The sequence below is a fragment of the Dasypus novemcinctus genome, chromosome 6 (genome assembly GCF_030445035.2).
Source record: "Dasypus novemcinctus isolate mDasNov1 chromosome 6, mDasNov1.1.hap2, whole genome shotgun sequence".
Classification (NCBI taxonomy): Eukaryota; Metazoa; Chordata; class Mammalia; order Cingulata; family Dasypodidae; genus Dasypus; species Dasypus novemcinctus.
In genome coordinates this window covers 23,854,532-23,878,732 of record NC_080678.1, presented here as the reverse complement: position 1 = coordinate 23,878,732, position 24,201 = coordinate 23,854,532, and the positions used below count along the sequence as shown (strand labels likewise).

At 47.6% G+C, this 24,201-nt stretch overlaps 1 protein-coding gene across 3 annotated transcripts in view; it reads left to right on the top strand.

Annotated features, from left to right (window-relative positions):
• VWA2 (von Willebrand factor A domain containing 2) overlaps positions 1-24,201 on the top strand; it is a 54,841-nt gene that overhangs the window by 14,231 nt on the left and 16,409 nt on the right. For all 3 annotated transcript variants that reach the window (XM_004459887.5, XM_012525689.4, XM_004459886.4), the window contains exons 3-8: positions 2,358-2,432; positions 4,161-4,294; positions 9,936-10,045; positions 18,474-18,668; positions 22,439-22,572; positions 23,120-23,252. In XM_004459887.5, the coding sequence (XP_004459944.2) occupies positions 2,358-2,432; positions 4,161-4,294; positions 9,936-10,045; positions 18,474-18,668; positions 22,439-22,572; positions 23,120-23,252 (781 nt within the window). The remainder of the gene's footprint in view (positions 1-2,357; positions 2,433-4,160; positions 4,295-9,935; positions 10,046-18,473; positions 18,669-22,438; positions 22,573-23,119; positions 23,253-24,201) is intronic.

Below are 24,201 nucleotides of genomic sequence, written 5' to 3'. Positions count from 1 at the left end.
AGGCATTTAGAAGGCATCGCTTGAGTTTCTTCTGCCGCTGGAATCTCTCATGTGCACTTTCAGATGGGACGGTGCCTTTCCAAAGCTCACCCTCCAGGTGACACCTTAGGGGCGTTAGGACTTGTGTCATGGTTGGCTCGTTCTAAATCATTTAGTTTTGCTGAAGTTCTGTGGCTTCCTCAGCATGTTACCCCTGGCCTGAAAGTTGGATTTATTGTTACTGATTCCTCATGTACCCTTATTGCAATTTTACTGGGTATCAAAAGGGAAGAAAAATTTTCCCATGAATTCCTACCCACCACGTTTTAGCCCTTGTCAATATTAATTGCATTGAGTGAATATAAAAATTCATTGGTCCATACGCCATCTCTTTGGAAATTCATTTTTTCCAGCACTCCTCTGTCATAAATAACATCGGAGGAAGTGTCTTGATGTGTACTTTTTCCTTCTCTAAAACTATTTTCCCTTAGGATGAATTCCCAGGTGTGATACCACAGGTGTAGGATGTGAAGAATTCTTATGAGTCTTAATTCATTTGACCAAACTGTTTTCCAAAAGGGTTGCAACAATTTACAGTGCCACCACTGGGGGAAAATGTTCTCATTTCATCTTTCAATCAATACAAATTTAATTTTATATTTTTTCAATCAATATAAATTTAATTTCATATTAAAATTTAAAATGGTATCTCATTGTTTGAGTTAAAACATATTGTCACTTATTTGAACATTTTCCTTCACGCTTTATTTTTTTTTTTTAAGATTTTATTTCTCTCCCCTTCTCCCCTCCCCCCCACCCCCCGCCCTGGTTGTCTGTTCTCTGTGTCTGTTTGCTGCGTGTTCTTTGTCTGCTTCTGTTGTCGTCAGCAGCTCGGGAATCTGTGTTTCTTTCTGTTGCGTCATCTTGCTGTGTCAGCTCTCTGTGTGTGCAGTGCCATTCCTGGGCAGGCTGCACTTTATTTTGTGCTGGGCGGCTCTCCTTATGGGTGCACTCCTTGCGCATGGGGCTCCCCTACACAGGGACATCCCTGCGTGGCACGGCTCTCCTTGCGCGCATCAGCACTGCGAATGGGCCAACTCCACACGGGTCAAGGAGGCCTGGGGTTTGAACTGCGGACCTCCCATGTGGTAGACGGACGCCCTAACCACTGGGCCAAGTCCGCTTCCCTCCTTCATGCTTTTTTAATGAGGTCTCTTATTTCGTGTATGCATTGTTTGTTCACATCTAAGGTTACTTTTTTTTTTTAGGGAGGTACTGGGGATTGAACCCAGGGCCTCATGTATATGAAGCAGGTGTTCAACCTCTGAGCTAAACCCTTTCGCCCAAGATTACTTTTTAGGGCAGTGAGATATTTTGCCAGAGGGAGACTTGCAAAGGTAGACCTAGAGGTTGTGCAGAGAGTGACACCTCAGAGGAGTGCCCGGTTAGTATGCTTAGCCAGGGTGAGAGTCTAGTCAGAATCGCAGCTTCTCTGTAGCCTCTGTGTGTGTTCTTCTTAACAATTTTTATTGTGCTAAGGTATGTATACCATGAAATTTCCCTTTTTAACCATTTTTAAGTACGCAATTCAGTGGCATTAATTATATACACAATCTCATGCTGTCACCACCCTCTATTACCAGAACTTTTTCATTACCTCAAACAGAAACCATGTGCCCATTAAGCAGTGACTCCCTGTTCTCCCTCTCAGCCACTGGTAACCTTGAATCTCCTTTCTGTCTCTATGAATTTATTTATTCTAGGTATCTGGTATAAGTGGAATCATATAATTTTTGTCCTTTTCTGTCTGGCTTTCACTTAGCATGTTTTCAAGGTTCATCTGTGTTGTAGCATGTATCAGACCTCTATTCTTTTCATGGCCATTAGTATTCCATTGCTTGGATGGGCCCACTTTGTTTATCCGTCCATCTCTTGATGGACGTTGGGTTGTCTGCACCTTCTGGCTGTTGTGAGTAGTGCTGCTGTGAACCCTGTTGTACAAGTTTCTTTTGGAGTCTTAGGAAGGATTGCTGGGTAATATAAGTCGTTCTGTGTTTAACCTTTTGAGAAACCACCAAACTGCTTTCCACAGTGGCTGCACCATTTTACATTCCCATCAGCAATGCATGAGGGTTCCAGGTTCTCCACATCTTCACCATTCTGTATGCATTTTAAATTTCGCTCTTCAAAATATCCACATTTAAATACAAAGATACCCGGTAGAAGTGGGGTAGTTGGGGGGTTACTTTATGCTATCCGCCTCGTAATTTTTGAGATACACATTCTAAGCTCCTCCACGTTCCTGTTTTCTCACCTGTTACCTGTTCATCATGTTCACTCTGCTTGGTTGTAACTGCTTCTGGTGTTTTCTCTCCTAGCACCCCCATCCCTTCCTCTTCAGGAAGTCCATGTAAACAGGGAGACCATCGGGAAGATTTCAGCTGCCAGCAAAAGTAAGCCCGTGTTTGACTTCACCTCCAGACACCCTCCACGGAAAACCATGTGACCCCAGGCACTTTCCGCCGCACGTGCATCTCCCCTTTGCTCTGTGGCCAGAGTCGTTTTCCTATTCAGGGGCCTGAGCAAGTCGCTGTCCTGCATAAAAACCCTCAGGAAGTCCCGTGGCCACGTTTCTTGGCCTGCGCTTTGAGGTCTTCTGTTTCACGGCCATCCACTACCAGTCTCGTCCTCCGCCATGTTCAGCCCTAATGGGCGTTCCCTCCCATGGTGGCACCCCGGCCCCCTCTGCTCCCAGGGACCCTGCATGCCCTGTCCTCAGCCAGGACGCCCTCTCAGTGACAACCCTGCCCGCCGCCCATACTCAGGCCAATGCTGTCTTCTAGGGGTGCCTCCTCTGACTCCCCTTCTTGTATTCTCATGGTGAGGTGTTGGGGGCCAGACCTGGAAGCCAGACAGTCTGCTTTTTTGTTTTTTAGGTTTTTTTGGAATAGGTTTTTATTTTATTAAATTTGCAAACATCAAGTAGTGTTCACCTGGAAAATATTTGTTCACAGAATGATTTGCAATTCTAAGATAAACCGCATTTATTCATATCATCGATCCTCTCTTAGATCTCTAAGTTTTGGGAAGTTCTCAAGCTCAAATGTAGGAGATAATTTTTCTAAAATTTATTTTTCCCTTGAAACAAATTTCACCATGATTTTAGTATTAGTTTTCATTATATTCATGTTATTATTAGAGCAGTTGGTTTACTGAAAAATTCTTGCAGAAAATAGAGAATTTCTGTATATTCCTTGTTTTCCTATCATTAGCATTTAAAAAAAAATTACTAGAAATTTTAATTGTACCAATTTTGTTCTCTTCATATGTAACCACTCTTCTGGCTTTATTTTTTTTCATTGTGGCATGTTCATTGCATTTGCTGAATAAATTTTGGAGCACTGTTGCACCACATGGATAATAGTTTACATTGTAGTTTACACTCTACCCCAGTCCATTCAGTGGGTTATGGCAGGATATATAATATCCAGCATCTGTCCCTGTAATATCATTTAGGAGAACTCCAAGTCCCGAAAATGCCCCCATGTCACATCTCTTCTTCCCCTTTTTTTTTTTTTTAAATTAGAAAAACTCTACAAATTATGGAAGCATTACTTTAAAGAATCCTGTCTAGGTGCATTTATTTAATCCTAAATTAAATTTTTGATCCCCGGGTCTACCACTCACTGGTACTTTGGCTTTGGGAATGTTGCTTAAATTGCCATGTGCCTGAGGGAGAATACATATAGTACCCTATCTCCCAGGGTGGCTGTGAGAATTAAATAAAGTAATATGTATAAACTGTTGGGAGCAGGGCCTGGTAAATGTGCCATCAGGGCTGGCTGTTACTGCTCCTTTAACTCTGCCTGACTGGGTGCCCTACTAAGGCTTTTTGGCATCCGTCACTAGCCCAGTAGACCCAAACCCCACATGGGGCTCAGCCAGTGGTTCTGGAGTCTTTTTTACATTCTGCCCATGGTGGGTGTGTGCTTCTGCCTCAGAGGAGGGCTGGCTTGGACCAGGGCCTTCTGTGATGGCGTTCTCCCCATTGAGCTAAGAGGAGGAGTGTCTCAACCCCCGCCAGGTCGTTTCTCTTCTTACTTTGTTTTATGAGTGAGACTCAACTTGCAGCTAGACTGCGGGCAAGCTGGTAGTCACCTGTCTGTCCCACCCCCTCCTAGTGATGCGGTGCTCAGCTGCAATGGACGTCCTGTTTCTGCTGGATGGCTCATACAGCGTGGGCAAAGGGAGCTTTGAAAGGTCCAAGCACTTTGCCATCACAGTCTGTGACACTTTGGACATCAAACCCGAGACGGTGAGTGCAAGTCTTGTTGGTCTTTGTATTAGGGTGTCTTGGGTTGCAAGTAACAGAAATCCAGCCTTAAGCAGAAGAGGACATTTACTGGCTTGTGGACTTGGGGAGACCAAAAGGTGTGAATGCTGGTTCCAGGCAGGGTGGGTTCCCAGGGCTCAAGTGAGTTATCAAGCCTCCTTCTCTTATTCTCCATCTCTCAATTTTGCTGTCCTGTGCTGGCCCATTCCAAGGCAGGTTTTCCTTATATAGCAAAATTGCCCTGCATTGTCCTTTAAGCTTGTGACCCTAGTCAAAAAGAAAGTGTACCTCTTTCCCCATCCATCTGGCAAAAGTCCCAGGGAGGGCTCCGGCTGGGCAGGCTTTGGTCACATGGTAATCCCTTGACCAATCACAGCAGTGTGCAGGAAGCAATTCTGTGCTAGACTTGCATCAAGTCCTCATCGACATTTTTGGGGTACAGGGTAAACAGGGATTTTGTTGCCCATTAATAAGAGGGATTGTGTGTACAGAAAAGTAGGAAAGGGAAAGCATGCTGACTGGAAAAAATCTGTACCTCCCTCAGAGCTAGAGTTTTAATATGAAGAACAACTCCTGCCTGGTTCTCTGTCCACTTGAAAGGAGCTACTCCTGCCTGCACGAATCTAGCAGCATCTTCATTTCTCATTCTTCTGGCTGTCCCCAGCCCAGAAAGCAGCTCTTAAACAGCATCAGAATGTGGACGCTCTGGCTCTTTCTTTCTAAAAGGAGCGTTTTCGACCAACCCCCCAAAAAGTGGGCAATGAATGGACACACAGTCCAGAAAACAAAACGCAGAAGGCCTTTAGACATATGAAAAGATGCCCAACCTCACTCTGACTGATGTACCATTTTGTACTTATGGGATCAGTGAAAATTCAAACTTTGGCAAATTTTAGAGCACTGCAGTTCCCACATACTACTTGTGGGAGTGTAGGCGGTACAACCTCTGGTGGGTTGTGGGGAGGGATTCTGACAATATCCATCAAAGTTACAAAGGGTTGAGCCCTTTGACTTGGCAATCTCACTTCTAGGAATTTATTCTACAGAAACTCCCACAGAAGCAAATAATACACTTACAAGATTATTTATTGTGGTTTTGTAAATAGCAAAAGATTTCAGACAATTTGAATGTCCATTCACAGGGGACAGATTAAGTACTTTATGGTACATCCATGTAACAGGACATCGAGCAGCTGCAGAAGGTGAATGAAGCTTTCTAGGTGCTGACATAGAAAGGCACTGAAACAAATTAAGTGTGAAAAGTAAAGTGCAAATGGTATGCATAATATGTTACTTTTTAGGTAAAAAAATAAAGGGATAATAAGAATCTATATTTGTATTGGCTTATGTATGCATAAAGGAACTCTGAATTTCTAAGAAGCTAAGGGCAGGAGTTTCCCATTGAACGGAAGGCCAGGAACTGGCTAGATGAGCCCAAGTACAGAGAAAGAAAGACTTACTAGTGTAGACTTTTTTGTACTTTCTGGATTTTTAGCCATATGAGTTATTATCTACTGAAAAACTAAACAAAAAATTTAAAAAGGGACATTTTGGTCCAGAAAGCCATAATTACTTGAATTAGAGATTAGTTGCATACAGGTTGAGGAAGGAAGTGGTTTTGGGGGATGACATCCCTAGGTTAATCTTAGTAAAAGTGCTTGGATTTAGGCGCAAAAGAGGGTTCTTAATTAGGGCCCAATTTTCCCTAGCATTGCTTGTCATTGTGGGAGAGTGAGCATGTTACCCCGGCGCTCAGGCCACCTTGTACCGTCATCCAAGGCATCACTCAGTCTAGGTGAGAGCAGCCTAGATGTTCCCACAGTGATGCCCACTCAGCACAGACCCTGAAAGGGCCAGGGCCATGGGTTCTGGATCTCCTAAAATGAAGTGATGCCCTCTGTAGTTCCACTGGTCGTTCATGGAGGAAGCAGCGTAAAGATCGCACACTGTTGGCCTTGGCATTGGTGTAGTGTGTCCTGAAATGGGTGGCCTGGAGATGCTGAGGATCACAAGTTGGGAGGGAAGAACTATGGACTGTTAGTGAGTGCTTTACAGAGGAGGAAACTGGGGCTCACAGAGATTAAGTCGCTACCCAGGGTCACACAACAAGCCCAAGACAGAGCTAAGTGTGGAAGAACTGGGTGCTTGACTCTCGGGCCATTTGTCCATTATGCCGATTTGTCAGGACGAAGTGAAGACACGCAGAATTCACACCCTGCTGTCGCCTAGCAGGGGACAGCAGGCAGGATGGCACTAGGGGGCCAAGAGGCGGGAGGACTGACGGAGGGCAGCAGCCTTGGAGAGAGGGTGCATGCAGTTGGAAAACCGCGTTGAGCAGCTGCCCGACCCGCAGCTCCTCACAGTGCAGAGCATCTCATCTTGATGTCACTAGACCACATCTAAAATGTGACATTGAGCTCTGGGGGCTGATTTTTCAGTGAGATGTGGGGAAACTGGACAGTGCCCAAAACGGGGAGCCTAGAAACTTAACTCATATGAGGGAAAAGAGGTGAAGGAGGGTGCAGAACAGCTCTGCTTTATTAAGAGAGCAGAACCTGTTTTTATTATTCAAGGAGGTAGATTTGGGCTTAACCTGAGAAACTTCTTCACAGCAAGAGTTGATGAGAAAAGCAGTTGGGTGAGTGAGTGAGTGCCCCCCGTGATGTCCCGGATGCTCAAATGGACATGCTGGAATGCTGTAGAAGGGTTTTGCTTTATGGCAGTCAAAGATGATTCAGTCTGATTTGTGGCTTCAGGTTTCATGTTTTTGAGGCTGCATTTTTGCGTCATCTCATCTCCTTTTACGTATACCTTCCTTTACTTTCTATAACTTTAGTTTTCAGGATGAAATTTTCACATAGCTATAAGCTAAGGTTTTTTTTTCAGTGCTTTCTTGTTGTGGTGGATTTAATGGTGTTTGAAGTCTTTCTCTCAGAAACTGAGGCGTTAACTTCCTGACTAAAATATAAATGATTATGGCAGAGTGTTTACAGTGGGGTGGGAAACCTGGGCCAGCTTGCTTCTGAGCATACAGTAAACTGAAGCAGATAAAAGGCAACTATTTTGTTCCCAAAGCACCAATTAAATGTGTGGTTTAACCGCTGACTTAAACTGTTTCCTTCTTGTTTTGTTTTGAAGTTGTATCCTTCCTCTTAACCCAAATAAATACATCCAGCTGTTGGTCTCAAGGGAGTTTTGTTTGTTTTTTTTATCTAATTCATGCACATGGTTCAGTAAAAAGGTATGAAGTGAAAAATCTTCCTCCCACCCACATATTGGCCATTTGCCCATCCCCTACTAACTTTTTTGGGTATCCTTCTAGAATCACTTCATGTAAAAACAAGCAAATACAAATATATAGTCTTATTTTCCCCATTTATACACGAATGGGTAGCCTACTATATAGACTGTTCTATCTCTTGTCTTTTTCTCCCCACTTACTTTATTTTGAATATATTTCTCATATCAATTCATATGTATATATTTTTTTATCGCTGGTTAATATGCTATTGCAAGGATTTACCAAGGTTTAATTAACCAGTCCTCTATTGATGGACATTTACTATTACAAATACATGGTGATGAGTACTGTGCATATTTGTCATTTTATTTGCATGAAAATATATCTGTAGGATAAATTCCCAGTAGTCCTGTATGTCTCTGTAATTTTCAATAAATGTTGACAAATTGTCTGCCGTGGAGGCTGCCGTAATTGTTGTTCCTACTGGCCTTGTTTGAGATCATTAATTTCCCTATAAATATTGGGCTTGGCTTTTTGCCAAGCTGGCATAGGAAAGTGTTATCTCAGTGGGGGGAGGTCAAGCGTCTTTCCTTATGTTTGAGCCATTTGTATTTCCTGTTTTGTGAACTCTCTTTATATCCTTTACCCATTTTCTGCTAGTTTCTTGGTCTCTGACATATCGATTCCTGGGAACTTTTTATATATTGGGGAAACTAGCCCTTTGTCTCTAACAAGAGTTGCAAATATTTTTTCCTTTAGTTTTAGTTATCTGATTGCATTATGGTATATTTTGCCATGTAGAAGTTGTCTCATTTTAAAAAGTCAGATTTATCAATCTTTTCTCTTATGGCTTCTGAAGGTTAAGTCATGGTAAGGTCTTTTCTACTTCAAAGTTATAGAGGAATTCTCCCAAGACTTTAATTTTCACGTTTAAATCTTGAATCTATTTGCAGTTTATATTTTATGGCTGGCTCTCCAGTTATCCCAGTGTTATTTACTGACGAGACCGGATTTTCCCTGCTGGTTTGAGCTGTCCCCCTTTATCACATCCTAAATTCAAGGGAGATCTCAAAAATGTTCCTTCTCTGAGTTTGTCTACTTATCTGTCTTCCAGTGTCTATCTCCTCCACATGCCCACCTGAGATTTAAAATTTCTTCCTGTATAACACACCCAATGGTTCCTCTTACAAACGTCCTTCCTCTGGAAGCTCAGTCGCCAGGGCTGGGCTCCCTGCGAGGCGCTGCAGCCAGCCTGGTGGAGCTGAGTTCTTTGATCATCTTCTAAGCACCAGGCCTTTTAAGGGATCAGCAGTGAAGGGAAGTCCAGGAGTGGGCCGGAGAAAGCATCATTGCTTAAATATGAATCTTTTGGCTCATTTGAAATCTTGAACAGAACTGGGGTCTAATTCTGAGAATAATAACTGAGAATGTCTTTTCTCTGGGGGTTTTCGAGAGCCAGTGATGAGGTGCCATGCTGGGCCCTGAGAGGAGCCTAAATGTTTATAGCCACCTCTGCTCAAGTCACACCAATGTCTCAAGGGTCCAGAGAATGACTATTCCATTTCCCTTCTCCAGCTTTGCAAGATTTAGGGTGTTTTCATCACTGCCTCCTTCTCAGGAGGATGCCAAAATCCGTGTGGAATCCTCAGTGGCTCTTGTGCCCTCGACTTCACAGATACTTTAGCTCCAGGAATGCTTGTCTCAGTTTAGGGTGTTGATTGTCCCCCAGTCTCACTCTGGTTTGGAAACCTGCTTCTTCCCGAGGTTGGCAGGAGCAGACTTGGAGAGGCTGAGCACCTAGCTAAGGAGCTGCCCGAGGGCGGCCGAGGCCCGCCTCCACGGCACCCTCCCTCCGTGGGGCCAGCCAGCATTTAGCTGAGGGCTGTGCTACCCGCTCAGGAGGCGTCCTGTCCCCTGGGCTATGGGCTGACGGCCTGGCTCCCTTTCTTACTTGCTTCGTGGCCTCAGGCGAGATCAGTATCTTCTCTATACTTTAGTTTCTCCAAAAGTTATGTAGGTATTCATATAATGTGCGCATTTGCCCAGGTGATAATCGGGAGCCCTGAGCCTGCCCTCCAGGGGCTCTCAGCCCAGCGGGGAGAGCTGCCCAAATGCTTAGCAGCCTTTGGGGTGATGTGGGTCGAGAAGATTGAATTGGGGGTAATCTGTGCAGAGCACAGCAGGCTCAACTGTTTCCTTCCAGATTCTCCTCCTGGTCTTTGGAACCTTCTTTGAGGGAGATTGGAGAAGGCTCTGGCACTGGTGTTTGTTGAGTAGGCAGGAGGCAGGGCTGCTAACCTTTCTTGACCCTTTGTTCCTCTTAGGAATGTTTATTACTTGTCTCTGGTCGCTGACCCCTGGGCCCCCTGTCTCCTATTGCAGGTCAGAGTGGGAGCCTTGCAGTTCAGTTCTGTTCCTTATCTGGAATTCCCCTTGGATTCATTTTCAACCTGTCAGGAAGTGAAGGCGAAAATCAAGAGGCTGGTTTTCAAGTAAGTATGATGAGACGTGCCGTGCCACGGGTAGGACGCAGCCAGCTGAGCTTGCAGTGGCGTCCTCGAAGGCTGTGTCCCTGCCTGGGAACCTCTGCTTGTTCTGCTGAAGGCGGAGCCAAGAGGTGGGAGGCGTTACCGTCCCGCTGTGCACGCGGGGCTGAGGAGGACTCCCCTTTTCAAGGATGCCCCTTCCTATTGCCTAGTGAGGTTCCCTGCAGGAGGAGGCTTCAGCACAACAGGAGAAGAGTGTTTACTGCTGCTCTGTGCAGGTGTCAGTTACCTGGGAGAAAGGCCATTGAGGGGGAAACTGGTGAAGAGCTCGGGGTGGTGAGAAGAACACACGTTCCAGCCCCAGCTCTGCCCCTGGGGACCCCTGCAGCTTCGGCAACTCCCCCTGTGTCTGTGAGCTTCCCGTCTGTGATCTGGAGGCTTCTCTGTTATTAGTGCTTCTCTGTAATTGAGAGTACTTTCAAAAATCTGAATCACCATTTATGAGCTTAGACACCCGATTAAGTATATGTATGTAGTAGAGTCATCACTTGACTCACATGACAAGACCGCTGCTGTGTGGACAGAGATTATATGTACGTCTATATGTGTATACAGTGTCCATGCTTACATGCATAGGTGTTTTGTGTATTGTACACCTATCTATATGTGTTATGTGTACACACACACAACTGATCCACTGCTTTCATGAGCCCTCACAGAAGAATAAGAATGACTTTAACTTGCCGATTGCTGCTCTGATCCCTGGATCGTCCCTGGTCTCTGCTGCCCCTTAGCCCAGTGCCCGCTGAAGTTCATGGTGTCAGCCATTTACTCCTGATGCTTCCAATTGCAAAGTCCTGAGCGCTGGCCCTTGCTTCAGTCCCAGGCCTCTGTAGGTCCCCCAGTGCTCTCAGCAAGCCCAGGTCCCCACCCTGGGCACAATGGGAGCTTTGGAGGCCCTGCAGGCCCCAGGCTGGTCACACGGAGCCCTGAGGGCTTTAGCTCAGGCTAAACCTCTCTCCATGGGTGTGCTGAATGAATGAAGTGCAAGTCAAATACAAGGAAGTGCAAAAGGGAGAAGCACGGCAATATGCTTTATTTATTTATTTTTTTAAGATTTATTTATTTCTCTCCCCTTTCCTCCCTCCCCCCCCCCCCCATTACTTGCTTTCTTGTGTCCATTTGCTGTGTGTTCTTTTGTGTCTGCTTGCATTCTCGGTGGCACCAGGAATTTGTGTCTCTTTTTGTTGCGTCATCCTGCTGCATCAGCTCTGTGTGTGTGTGGCGCCACTCCTGGGTGGGCTGTGCTTTCTTCACACCAGGCGGCTCTCCTTGCAGGGCGCCCTCCTTGCGCGTGGGGCTCCCCTATGCAGGGGACACACCCCTGCGTGGCACGGCACTCCTTGCGTGTGACAGCACTGCACGTGGGCCAGCTCACCACATGGGCGAGGAGGCCCTAGGTTCAAACCCTGGACCTCCTGTGTGGTAGGCGGACGCTCTATCAGTTGAGCCATATCTGCATCCCACAATGTGCTTTTAAGGCTACCTTGGTGTACACTGGCCTTTCCTCTCTTCCCTGGGAGACTGACCCCTGGGGCCTCCAAGTGGTGCTCTTCCACGGAGGGCAGTTTCAGCCCCGCTGCTGTGTCTGGGCCCAGACGCATTCAACAGTACTTGCCAAAGAGAGATCCTGGCCCTGGTCAGGATAGCCTGAGGAGTAGTTAAAAATGCAAATGCCCAGGCGCCCTCCCCCAGCCCTACTGAATCAATCTCTGGTCTTAGGATCCTCAGGAATCCATCTGCATTTTTATCAGCTGCCCTCCCCCCCCCCCACCATGACTGTTATGCACAAAGTTTTTTCAACAGCTCTGGGATATAATTTACATACCATAAAGTTCACCACTTAAAGTGTACAAGACAATGTTTCCAGGACATTTACAGAGTTATGCAACTCTGTTATCTCATTTTACAACATTTCTATCATCCCCAAAATCAACCTTGTGAATAGACATCTCTCCAAAGAAGGTATACAAATGGCCAATTTGCAAATGGCCAATAAGCACATGAAAATATTTTCAACATCATTAACCATTAGGGAAATACAAATAAAAACCACAAGGAGATACCACTTCACTTTCATTAGGATGACTAAAATAAAAAAGACAATGACAAGCGTTGGTGAGGGTGTAGAGAAATTTGAAACCTCATATACTGCTGTTGGGAATGGAAGATGGTATAGTTACTTTGGAAAACAGTCTGGCAGTTCCTCCAAATGTTAAACACAGAGTTACCATATGACCCCACAGTTCCCATCTTTCCATGCAAAAACTTGAACACAGTTGTTCGTAGTAGCCTTGTTCATAATTGCCAAAAGTGGAACCAGTCCAAATGTCCATCAACTGATGAATGGATAACAAAATATGATATATCCATACAATGGAATGTCGTTCAGCTGTAAAAAAGAAATGAAGTTACTGATACATGTTATAACATGGATGAACCTTGAAAACATCAGGCTAAGTGAAGGAAGTCAGACACAAAAGGCCACATATTCTATGATCCCACTTATATGAAATACCCAGAATAGGCAAAGGCATGGAGATAGAAAGCAGATTGGTGGTTTATAGGACCTGGAGGAAAGGGAGAATGGGGGCAGTGACTGCTTAATGGGCATAGACTTGCTTTGGAGGATTAAAATGTTCCAAAATTAGATACTGTTGATTATAAACATATATACTAAAAACTGCTGCATTGTACAATTTAAAATTGTGAATGTTATAGCATATGAATTATATTTTAATAAAGTTGTCATAAAAAACTTTGTATCCATTTTAGGGACAGTAATTTTTTTTATTTGTTTGAAGGGCCGGGGATTGAATCCAGGACCTCGTATGTGGAAAGCTTGAGCTCAATCACTGAGCCACATCAGCACCCCTGAGCTGGTTTTCTCATTTGTTTGCTTGTTGTTTGTTTCTGTTTTTAGGAGGCCCCAGGTACTAAACCTAGGACTTCCCACATGGGAAGCAGGCACTCAACTGCTTGAACCACAGCCACTCCCAGGCACATTAACTTTTGCAGAAGAAAAAGTAGCCTATTGGTTTAAATTTAGGATTCAAAGTCAGAGACTGGGTAACTTTGACTCAAATTATTCTGACCTGTTCTTATGTGAAAAAATAAGAAAATTTCTGAGAGTTGGAGCAGAAAATGCTTTAGTGGTCATCTAGCATCGGTTCCAGTCCCTTACAAGGATGCGGAGGTTGAGAGGGAGCAGGTGACTTGGTCAGGGCCACAGGATCGCACTGCTAGTCCTGCTTCCTGAGCTGGTGCCATTTGCAATAGGCCCCACCCAGCTGTCCCCTCCCACCTCTCCCCACCCCCCACTCCTGCCCCCTGAATCATTGCTTGAGATGAATCTCTCAGCGGTGTTGAAAGCCATACCTAAGGGCTTGAGAGTATTACTGATGACATGTGAAATCCAGACACCCATTAAGAGTGTGCCAAATGAGGACACTGGGGTGGAGATAGAAGCTCTTCTGTGTCTGAACAGCTCTGCTGTTCTTTTGGGGATGCTTATGGTTTGCACTTAGGTATCCTAGGACAACTCTAAGAGACAACAAACAAGGGCAGGAGGCAGTAACTAATTTTTGGCCACAGCTTTGGGGTTGCTGAGGACACTAAAAATGACACGCTATTAATCAGACCAGAGGAATGTTGACCGAGTGGAAGTGACCGCCTCCTTGGGACTCTTTATCCTTTTCCTGCAGTCAAGTTTTTAATGCTGGAAGATTATGACAGCTCTACCCAAACACCAGGGCACTTGCCTTTTTACACTATGGCCGTCTTCCCAAAAGTCTGTTTTGAGATGGTTAAGAAACTGCCTGACAGGGCTACTTTGCGCTAAGAAGTTTAAAAATTATTACAGTAAAACCATTGACTAATGTACCTCATGATAATGTAAATCAGATAAAACATGACTGGTGATGGCCTCCTGACTGCCCAGATCTCCTGGCCAGGCCGCTACACAGGCCGGGCCCATCATCCCACAATCTCTCAGTAATATAACCCAGAGTATTATGTGATGGATTGTTTGGATTCCATCTACAGCTTTATCGGGGCTTTATGTATTCAAATAACAGAAATAGCACTCACCACTTTACCTTAGCACAAAGCCTTTCATAGCCTTCTCTGAGTCTTTCAAAGTGTATTAACATTGAAGTCTAGCTTTTAGAATAGTTATATAGTTATAATTGCAAAGTATTTTATCCTTTTTTCACTTAATATTATTTGTTTTTGTTTTTTTTTTAAAGATTTATTTATTTTTCTCCCCTTCCCCCCCATCCCAGTTGTCTGTTCTCTGTGTCTATTTGCTGTGTTCTTTGTCCGCTTCTGTTGTTGTCAGTGGCATGGGAATCTGTGTTTCTTTTTGTTGCGTCATTTTGTTGTGTCAGCTCTCTGTGTGTGTGGCACCATTCCTGGGCAGGCTGAACTTTCTTTTGCGCTGGTCGGCTCTCCTTACGGGGCGCACTCTTTGTGCGTGGGGCTCCCCTATGCCAGGAAACCCCTGCGTAGACGGCACTCCTTATGGGCATCAGCACTGCGCATGGGCCAGCTCCACATGGGGCAAGGAGGTCTAGGATTTGAACCGCAGACCTCTCATGTGGTAGATGGACGCCCTAACCACTGGGCCAAGGCCGCTTCCCACTTAATATTTTGTGATGTAACTTTGCATAAAGTTATATTATTTTTCATGGTGATCCTTTTTAATGATTATATAATAATCTGTTGAAGCGAGATATCACAAGGTATTAATCATTCCCCTAAAAGGAAAAACTTAGGTTGGTTCCAGGATTTTTTCTACGTTAAGAAAAAAATTGTAATCAGCATCTTTGTATCCGTAATGATTTTTCTTATGAATTATTTCCTCAAAGTCTGTTCCATGGACCACCTGCGTCTGAATTACTGGGGAGGTAGGATGCTGGTTTAAGTGTAGATTCTCAAGCCCCATTGCATGCCTGCCAATTTGGGTTCTCTGGGGATGGCTCTGAGAATCTCCCAGTGGATTATTATGTACACTAAAACTTGTGACTTAACTCAGAAATTAAACTTCTTGGAGTGGGTTGCTAGTTGGTTAATTACGGTAACTACCATTTGTGGACTGAGTGCTGATTAGGTACTAGGAGGCCCTAGACAGAGCATCTAATCCTCAGACAATACTCTTACTTTCCCCACTTTAACAGGGAAAGAAACTGAGACTCAGGTTAAGTGACTTTTCCAAGTTTACCAAGTGAATGCATCACAGGATTAACAGTTGATTTAGTGTTTGTTTTGTTTTGTTTTGTTTAAGAGGTACCAGGGATTGAGCCCAGGACCTCGTACAAGGGAAGCAGGCGCTCAACCACTGAGATACATCCGCTTCCCAGGATTAATATCTGAAACCCACTGACTCTGGAGCCCATGTTCTTTGCTTTCTTACACTGACAACAACATTTTTAGAGTCTAGGTTTTTAAAAGTCCCTGCATGACGATTATAATGCCCCCAAGGCAATAGCCAATCTCTGAATCTTCAGCTTCAGTCTCGCTTAGTCTTGTTTGAGAGGAATTAGAAAAATCTTTGTGAGATGCGGGGCCACAGACCCTGGGGACACTGAGATTAGGATTAGATGCCCTGTGGTAATGAAGTCAAGTGGAGGTAGCAGGATTTCTTATTTCCTGGGGGACAGAAGCCCCCTGGAATCTCAGCTGACCTTGGGTGGAAGCCAGCAGACCCTGCAGGGGTGGGGGAGGTTGGGGAAAGGGTGGGGTGCTCAGCAGTTTGTGGGCTGGGCAGCCCAGGCTGTTGTGTCCTTGACATTTAATTGCTCTCTAACTACAAGCTGGTGGCTGTGAAGAGGGAGGCCCAGCCCCACCAGAAGATAAGGAGATGAATGAAAAGGGAAAATAAAGGCTAACTCCGAGGGGAGCCGAAGAGAAATAAGAGAACCCAGAGTTGTGGAGAGCAAGTACTTTTCTTTTCGGTACTGAAACTTTGAACTTGCAAGAAGAGAAATAATGAGCAGGCAGGCTGGGAGGGAGAGAAAGCAAGGCCTGGCTGACTCCCAGGTTAATGGAAAGGGAGACACTCCAGTGGAGGGCCTGGGCCAGGAGCTGGGCTCACTGCCCAGGGCCGCTGGAGCACCTTGGCTCGTGGGAGAAGCGTTTTGTGAGCATTTGGACAGAACAGTATAGACAGGGGTGCAAACTCCTTCCACAGAGGGTCATGTGGCGAATATTTTAGGCTTTGCTGACCATGGGTTCTCTGCCTCAACACGCTAAAAGTAATGGGTGTGGCTGCGTACCAGTAAAACTATTTGCCACTGGCCATGTAACATTGTGTTTAAGAGTTTGGCCCCTGGCGGTGGAGAGCCAGGTTTCCAGCCCTGCCTGCACCATTCCAAACCCAGCGGCCTTGTTTAACCCCCTTCTCTGAACTCCCCTGTCTCCAAGGACTGTGGTGAGAATTCTGTGATGTGCTCAGCACAGTGCCTGGCTCAATAAATATTGACCATTGTTTTTACTATTCTCTGAGCAGGGGTTTCCTCAGCTGTGAAATGAGAATACTCGCAGCACCTCGATGCACAGTCGAAATGACAAAATTCAGTAACGTGCATGTGGAGTTCTGGTACATGGTGGACGCTCCACACCAACATTACCCTTTAGAGGAGGGAGGCAGCCTTGCCTGGAGTCCCAGGGGAAGGCTCTTTGCGGACCCAAACACTGGTGACGGTAGTGGTATTCGGGGAGATCAGGATCCTCCAGGCTGTCTCTGGGGTCTGCGGTGTGGCCCGGCATAGCATGTGAGAGGAGTTAGCGTGTCATAGTGTGTCATAGCATGAGAGGAGTTAGCGTGTCATAGCATGTGAGAGGAGTTAGTGTGTCATAGCGTGAGAGGAGTTAGTGTGTCATAGCGTGAGAGGAGTTAGCGTGTCATAGCGTGTGAGAGGAGTTAGTGTGTCACAGCATGTGAGAGGAGTTAGCGTGTCATAGTGTGTCATAGCATGAGAGGAGTTAGCGTGTCATAGAGTGAGAGGAGTTAGCGTGTCATAGCGTGAGAGGAGTTAGCATGTCATAGCATGAGAGGAGTTAGCGTGTCATAGTGTGTCAGAGCATGAGAGGAGTTAGCGTGTCATAGCATGAGAGGAGTTAGCGTGTCATAGCGTGAGAGGAGTTAGCATGTCACAGCGTGTGAGAGGAGTTAGCATGTCATAGAGTGAGAGGAGTTAGCATGTCATAGCGTGAGAGGAGTTAGTGTGTCAGCATGGGAGGAGTTAGCGTGTCACAGCGTGTGAGAGGAGTTAGCGTGTCACAGCGTGTGAGAGGGGTTAGCGTGTCACAGCGTGTGAGAGGAGTTAGCGTGTCACAGCGTGTGAGAGGGGTTAGCGTGTCACAGCGTGTGAGAGGAGTTAGCGTGTCGTGCTCCTCCTCCTCTTTGATAGTCCCATGGCCACGCCCAGCTCTGTCCCCGGCCCCTGAACGCAGCTCGGGCTTGCTCCCCTGTCTGCCTGCTCACACCTTCCTCTGACTGAAAGAGCAGCTGCTTTCTGTGGCAGCGGGGTCCTTCCAGCCCCCTTTCAGACCCTCTTTCCCTCTGAAGCCTGTTCCCTGACAGCTGCTCCCCACAAAGAACTCCCCCCTCACACCTGCGGTTATTTGTGTCCTTTATTATTTATCCTTGCTGCTTTCTCTGATACCTTCTCCCTTAGAGCTCCTATTTCTTCAGTTAGACAAGCAGCTCTTCAAGGGTGGAATCATTCTACTTCCTCATCTCCCTTTCACTATCTTCCATATAGTAGGTCCAAAATAATTACTAATAAGGAGTGGATGTGGCTCAACCAGTCGAGCTCCTGTTTCCCACATGGGAGGTCCTGGGTTCGATCCCTGGTACCTCCTAAAAACACAAAAAACGAATGGAAAAATCGATTCAGGGGAGCCAAGGTGGCCCAGTGGTTGAGCACCGGCTTGCCACACATGAGGTCATGGGTTCAATCCCCGGCCCTGGTACCTTAAAAAAAAAAAAAAAAAGTACTACTGGACTAAAAAAAAATGTTTCTTAAATCGATGCAGACACTGATATAAATCTGTAGGCTAGGAGTCTTAATTCCAGGAGTTGTCAGCACTGTTGACATTTATTAACTTAATAAAGATTCACAAAGAGAATTGACCTTTAAAAGCTCACTTAAAAGAGAAAACAATAAAAGTGAAGACTGTCCTAGGCCTGGCTTATAAATCCTTCCTAAACACAATCCTCTCAGCTCTCCCCCCACCTCTCGGCTGAACAAAGAGGTCTTTGAGGACTTAGAGGAAGGTGGAACCACAAGATGGAAGGAGGTTGGTGTCTGAGTAGTGCTGGGAGGAGAGGGGCTGACTCTTCTTTCCTTTTTCTGCTGTGTGCCCCCAGGGGAGGGAGCACAGAGACAGGCTCTGCTCTGAAATACCTTCTGCACGAAGGGTTCCCTGGGGGCAGGAATGCCTCCGTGCCCCAGATCCTCATCGTGGTCACTGATGGCAAGTCCCAGGGGCACGTCGCTCTGCTGGCCAAGCAGCTGAAGGAAAGGGGCATCACTTTGTTTGCCGTGGGGGTCCATTTTCCAAGGTAAGAGGCTTAGCCTTCTGGGTCAGCCCTCCAGCGCTTAGCCTGGAGGCCACAACACAGCCTTGGAAGACTTCCCAGCACCGGAAGGGAGGGAGCTGGAACAACTGCCCTGGTCCTTCCCCGCTTCCATGGCTTTGTCTTCTCCTCTCTTTGTCTTATTGGTGCCCGCACACAGTGAGCTCCAAGTCTTTGGAAGTCTAAGCCTTGTACTGCCTTTGGTTTGTCTGAACACTTGTTTGCAGGTGTCTGAATCTCAACTGAACTCTATTTGGGCAAAAGTGAACATTCATGGACTCATGAAACTACCCCCATGTAAGGAAGGGGTTCCCTCAGGGTAGGCAGGAGCCAGGGACTTGAGTGCCATGAAGATCCTTTGTTCCACTGCTCACTTGTTCTGTGGTTCTCTCTGCCTGGTGCCTCCTCCCCTGGCTCACTCATGCAGCTGGAACCACGGCTGCTGGCAACTCCCCTGCTCACGTCTTCCCAGCTCCACCCTGGAGGGAAAAAACTCATTTCTCCCGTTTTGATGTTGAACAATCCAAGGAAGGATCTGACTGGCCTGAGTCACAGACCTGGCCCCAGGGGCTTGGGGCTCCGTGACTGGCAGCCCCCTCTCCACCTCATTTCTCCACACGTTGGGATATGCTTTCCTAGAGAAGAGGCGGGCACAACAGGCCCTCAGTGCTTTTATTGGTAACAACGGAGATGACATCAAAGCCAGGGGCCTAGAGTTGTTGTGGGCATGGGTGAAATGACTCTGAACTTCGCACCATGCCTACACATAGAAATCTTTTTCTTAATTCTAGTACATTATTCATTCTCTCATTCAATAAATATAGGTTGTCTTCCTTGAGCCAGGCATGATTCTAGGTTCTCAGTTTATAGTGAGAGCAATAGAATGTTCCTGCCCTTATGGAGCTTACATTCTAATAAACCAGGTGATGATAATACAAAAGTGAATGAATAAATAATATAATTTCATGCGGAAGTAAAATGTAAAGGAAAAAAGTAAGGAGTGGTGGGGAATAGGGAAGACAGCTATTTTAGATAGGGAGGTCCATCAAGGCTGCTTTGAAGAGTAGAGTTTGAGCAGAAACCTGAGTGAGGTAAGGAACAAGTCTTCTGGATATCAGGTGAAAGAGCACGCAAGGCAGGCAGAGGGCAAGTGCAAAGGCCCTGAGGCAGTAGGTGGCTCAGTGTGTTATAGAAATACCAAGACAGCCAGTGAGTAGCTGGAGCCCAGCAAGCAAGGGGGAGAATGACAAGGAGATTCTAAGATGACGAGTAGGCAGAGACAAATGGAGTTTACTGTGAGTAGGATGGGAAGCCTTTGGAGGTTTTTGAGCAGAGGAATGACAGGAACTGACTTACATTTTCAGAAGATGGCATAGCTGCTATATGGAGAATAAACTGGGGGGAGGGGGGTTGGACAAGAGGGAAAATGGGGAGAGGAGTTAGGAAGCCACTGGAGCAGCTCACACAGGAGATGATGGAGCCTTTAGGGAAGCAGCCTGTTTTGAAGGCAGCACAGTGAACTGGCTGCTGTATTAGATGTGGGATGTTTGAGAAGAATCAAGGATGATGCCTGGGTGTTTAGCTGGAGCCATAGTATGAGTGGTGGCCCCATTTCCTGAAATGGGAAAGATGGGGAAGAAGCAAAGAAAATTGAGTTCTATTTGAAACAGATTATATTTGGGGTGTGTCTTAGACATCTGAGGAGAATGTTGAGTAGGCAGTTGGCTGTGAGTCTAGAGAAGGGAAGTGAGGACAAGCACAGATTTGGGGATGGCCTTTAAAGCCGAATGAGCTCACATGGGGTATGAGTGCAGAAAGCAGATGATCAAGGACCAGCTGTGGAGGCTGGAAAAAGAAAGAAGGTAGAGTGAAGGGGCCTTGTGATCGAGTGGGGATATCCGGGATTGTGTCATCATCATCATCTTTGTCATCTTTGCCATTGCCAGTACTTTGGCATTTAACAAGGCCTCCTTATTGTTTGTTTGTTTTGTCTCCTCAAGTATAAGGAACATAAACCCTTTGCTTTATGGTTCTGTGTCCACCCCCCTCCCCATGGAGTGCCCAGTAGAGTTCCTTGAACATAGCAGTTGCCTAAGTATTTGACAGTGAAAATGGAATATACCATATGGTGGAAATCCATGTTCCGTTCCAGTGGTTTCTTCTCCACCTAGTAGCTGGAGCAGTGCTTCTCAAACTATCTGTGGTGAAGAGCTAGTTTTTTCTCCTAATCTATCATGGACTGGTACTTTTGGAAAAAACAATATAAATGAATGACCAGAAAGATGAAATAAAAAAGATAAAGCGTGAGTTCAAATGTTTGAGATTCAGCAGACATAAAAGGCACTGGCAAATTGCTGTACAACTAGTTTCGAAAGGCTTTGAGCAGTTGCACTTGTCAGTTCTAGTGATAACCATTTGGGGACCTGCACCGGTTGGCTCAGCCCTGGGCTAGAGAAACGAAGACACACCTGATCAGGAGAAGGAGCGGTGACTCGTATCCCACAGGCCTCAGTGGCAGACACAGGAATCCCCTAAGGGCACCTCTTGGGCTCCCCGGCCCACCTGGCCTCTCCCTGCTCCCAGTAAAAGGCTGGGTCACTGTTGGCCACTGGTTCTCAAAGTGTGCTCCCTGGCAGCACTGAAATCACCTGGAAACTTGTGAAAAATGCGCATTCTCGAGCCCGGTTCCAGACGCACTGAATAAGAATTTCGAGAGCAGTTTACCTCAGTCTGTGTTTTCCTGACCATCCTCAGGGATTCTCTTGCCCACCAAGTTTGAGGACTCTGCTGTGGGCAACAGGAAGCTCCATCTGAGATGGTGGATTCTGGCTCGGTCACACACCGCACCCCCCAACTACTTCTTACTCTTTCCTGAGCCTCTTCTCTGATGGTTCTCAGCTCCTGCTGGGGGCTTTTAAATGTCGCTGGGCCAAAGAGCCAAGAGGGCGGCCCAGGCCTGCCGCTGTAATGCTAAGGCAAGGCCAGGATGCCTGTTCTGTATAAGAGGCACCGTCCTAAGTGCTGGAGAAATCCCAGGTTCTCCTGGCTTCACAGGAGAAGGGGCATTTTATAAATAACTTTCTACCTTATTGCCAAATCTTGGTCGATTTGAATGGAGTTTTGATGGCTGGATTCCAGGTGCATTGCTGGCTGCCTTGTCTTCTTAGAGGTTTCTCCGCATCACTTAACCCTTCATGCACTAGTGTCATTGTCCCGCAGGTCATTTTTTGCCCTGGCCACTGACCGTGGCACATGCTGCCCAGTGAAGCTGGCTCCATGCTCTGGGCAGCTCTCATTGCAAGCCTTCAGGTCTCCCGCCCACCGTTTCTGGTTCCTCAGTACTTTCTTTCTATGACCAGCTATTTTTATTGGCTGTCTTGCTGTCATCTAGAACCACTTTCCTTTGTTGTCTTCCCTGTTAATTTTTTTCTCGTCAGCTGATGGGCTACCAAACCTAAATTCGTTAGGATGGGTCTCAAAAAAGAGCCAGAGGTTCTGAGTGTGTGGCTCTTCTCTGAGGAAGTGGGTGAATTTTAAGGTGCACACATCGTGACCTATATCTGGGCTTCCTCGAAGGTTTCTGGGCTTTGCTTCTTGGTCCTTACCTGAGTCCTGGACAGGAGACGGCAGCTAAGCGGCCTCTGGCTAAGTGGGCTGGTGGTGCCATCCACAGAGTGCTCGTGTCTGGGAGCTGGGTGGACAGGAGAGGAGTGGGCATGGGGCCACGAGCCTTAGTAACGTCTCACCTGGGGCAGGTGGGAGGAGCTGCAGGCGCTGGCCAGCGAGCCCACGGAGCAGCACGTGCTGTTCGCCGAGCAGGCGGAGGACGCCGCCAACGGACTCTTCAGCGCGCTCAGCGGCTCTGCCATCTGCACCACCCCCTCTCCAGGTAAGACCTGCCAGGCTGGCAGGCGGGGTGCCGCCCAGGTGTCCAGAGGGTGTCGCTGAGGCCAGGGGTCAGGACCCAGGAAGGGAAGGCAGGAAGACCGGGCCCAGCAGCCTCTGTCCTGAGGCGCGCTGCTCCCACAGCCCTGTCCGGGCTTGGAGCCCTGAGCTTATCTCGTGGGCGCTGGCCTGGCAGGGGACCTGTGTGTGCCTGTGCCTGTCCCCTGCTCAGAGGAAGAGCCAAGTCCACTGCCTGCCCTGGCAGCACAAGGGAGTGCAGGGAGGCCTTGGGCCCGAGTGATGCCAGTGAGACCGGAGTGCCCTGTGCACACCGTGTACGAGCTGCGTGGGGAGGGTGGGAGGAGCGAGGGCTGGCACGGAGTCAGTGCCCTGAGCCTGGATGTCAGATGGGCGGAGCAGGGACCCGAGAGGGGCTTGAGCCAGGGCTGAGGGCAGAGGGAGAGCCCGGGGAGCAGCTGCTCAGCGGGGAGCGGTCGGAGGAAGGAGGTGTAACCCTGTCTTTTCCTGCCCGGTGTATGTCGTGGACACAGACTGCAAGGTCGAGCCCCTCCCCTGCACGCGCAGGACGCTGGAGACGATCCGGGAGCATGAAGGCAGCGCCCCGTGCTGGAGAGGGTCGCCAAGCGGCAACGCCGTGCTGGCCGCGCTCTGCCCCGTCCACAGGTCTGGTTGAACGGCTGGGAGCCCAGCCCCGGGTATAGCCTGGGTGGGGGTGAGGAGAGGCCCCCCAGGGCTGGGCACTCACGAGCTGCAGGGAGAACAGCTCCTGGGGGCGTGGTGTGTGTGATGGGGATCAGAGGACACCTGGGGTGGGGACAGGGTCCTGGGGAACGGGGAGTATCACAGCCTCTCGGTTCCAGGGTCTGCCAGGGCACCCAGAGAGAGCGAGGGGGCAGGTCTCAGCCAGGCCGGGGGCCCAGAGCTGGTCCTCCCAGGGCTAGTGTCTGCCTTGTGATCCTGACTACTCTGGTCACTTGAATCCTCTGACACCAGTTTCCACATTTATGGAACTGAGGGAGGCGAGGGGCTTAAGACCTTAAGTGTTGGGGCCTGGGGGTCTGCTGGACTCTTCGAGACTGGAGCCCGGGAGCCAGCCACCCGCCAATATACCGCCCTGGACCGTCCCCCTGCACTTCATCTAGACTACATCCAAAGCATGCCTCTCACCCGGCCAGGCCACAGACCTTCTGCAGGGCCAGGCTGGTATTTGGACGGCTGCATCGTCGCCCTCAGCCACGAGCTCAGAGCATGGTCCACAGTGACTGAAATGAGCCATGAGCTCAGAGCACGGTCCACGGTGATTGAAATGAATCACGAGCTCAGAGCGCAGTCCATAGCGACCAGAATGAGCACAAACTCAGAGCACAGTCCACGGCGACCAAAATGAGCCACGAGCTCAGAGCACGGTCCATGGTGATTGAAATGAATCACGAGCTCAGAGAGCAGTCCACAGCAACCAGAATGAGCACAAACTCAGAGCACAGTCCACGGTGACCGAAATGAGCCATGAGCTCAGAGCACAGTCCACGGCGACCGAAATGAACCACGAGCTCAGAGCATGGTCCACAGCGACCAAAATGAGCCACAAGCTCAGGGCACGGTCCACGGCAAC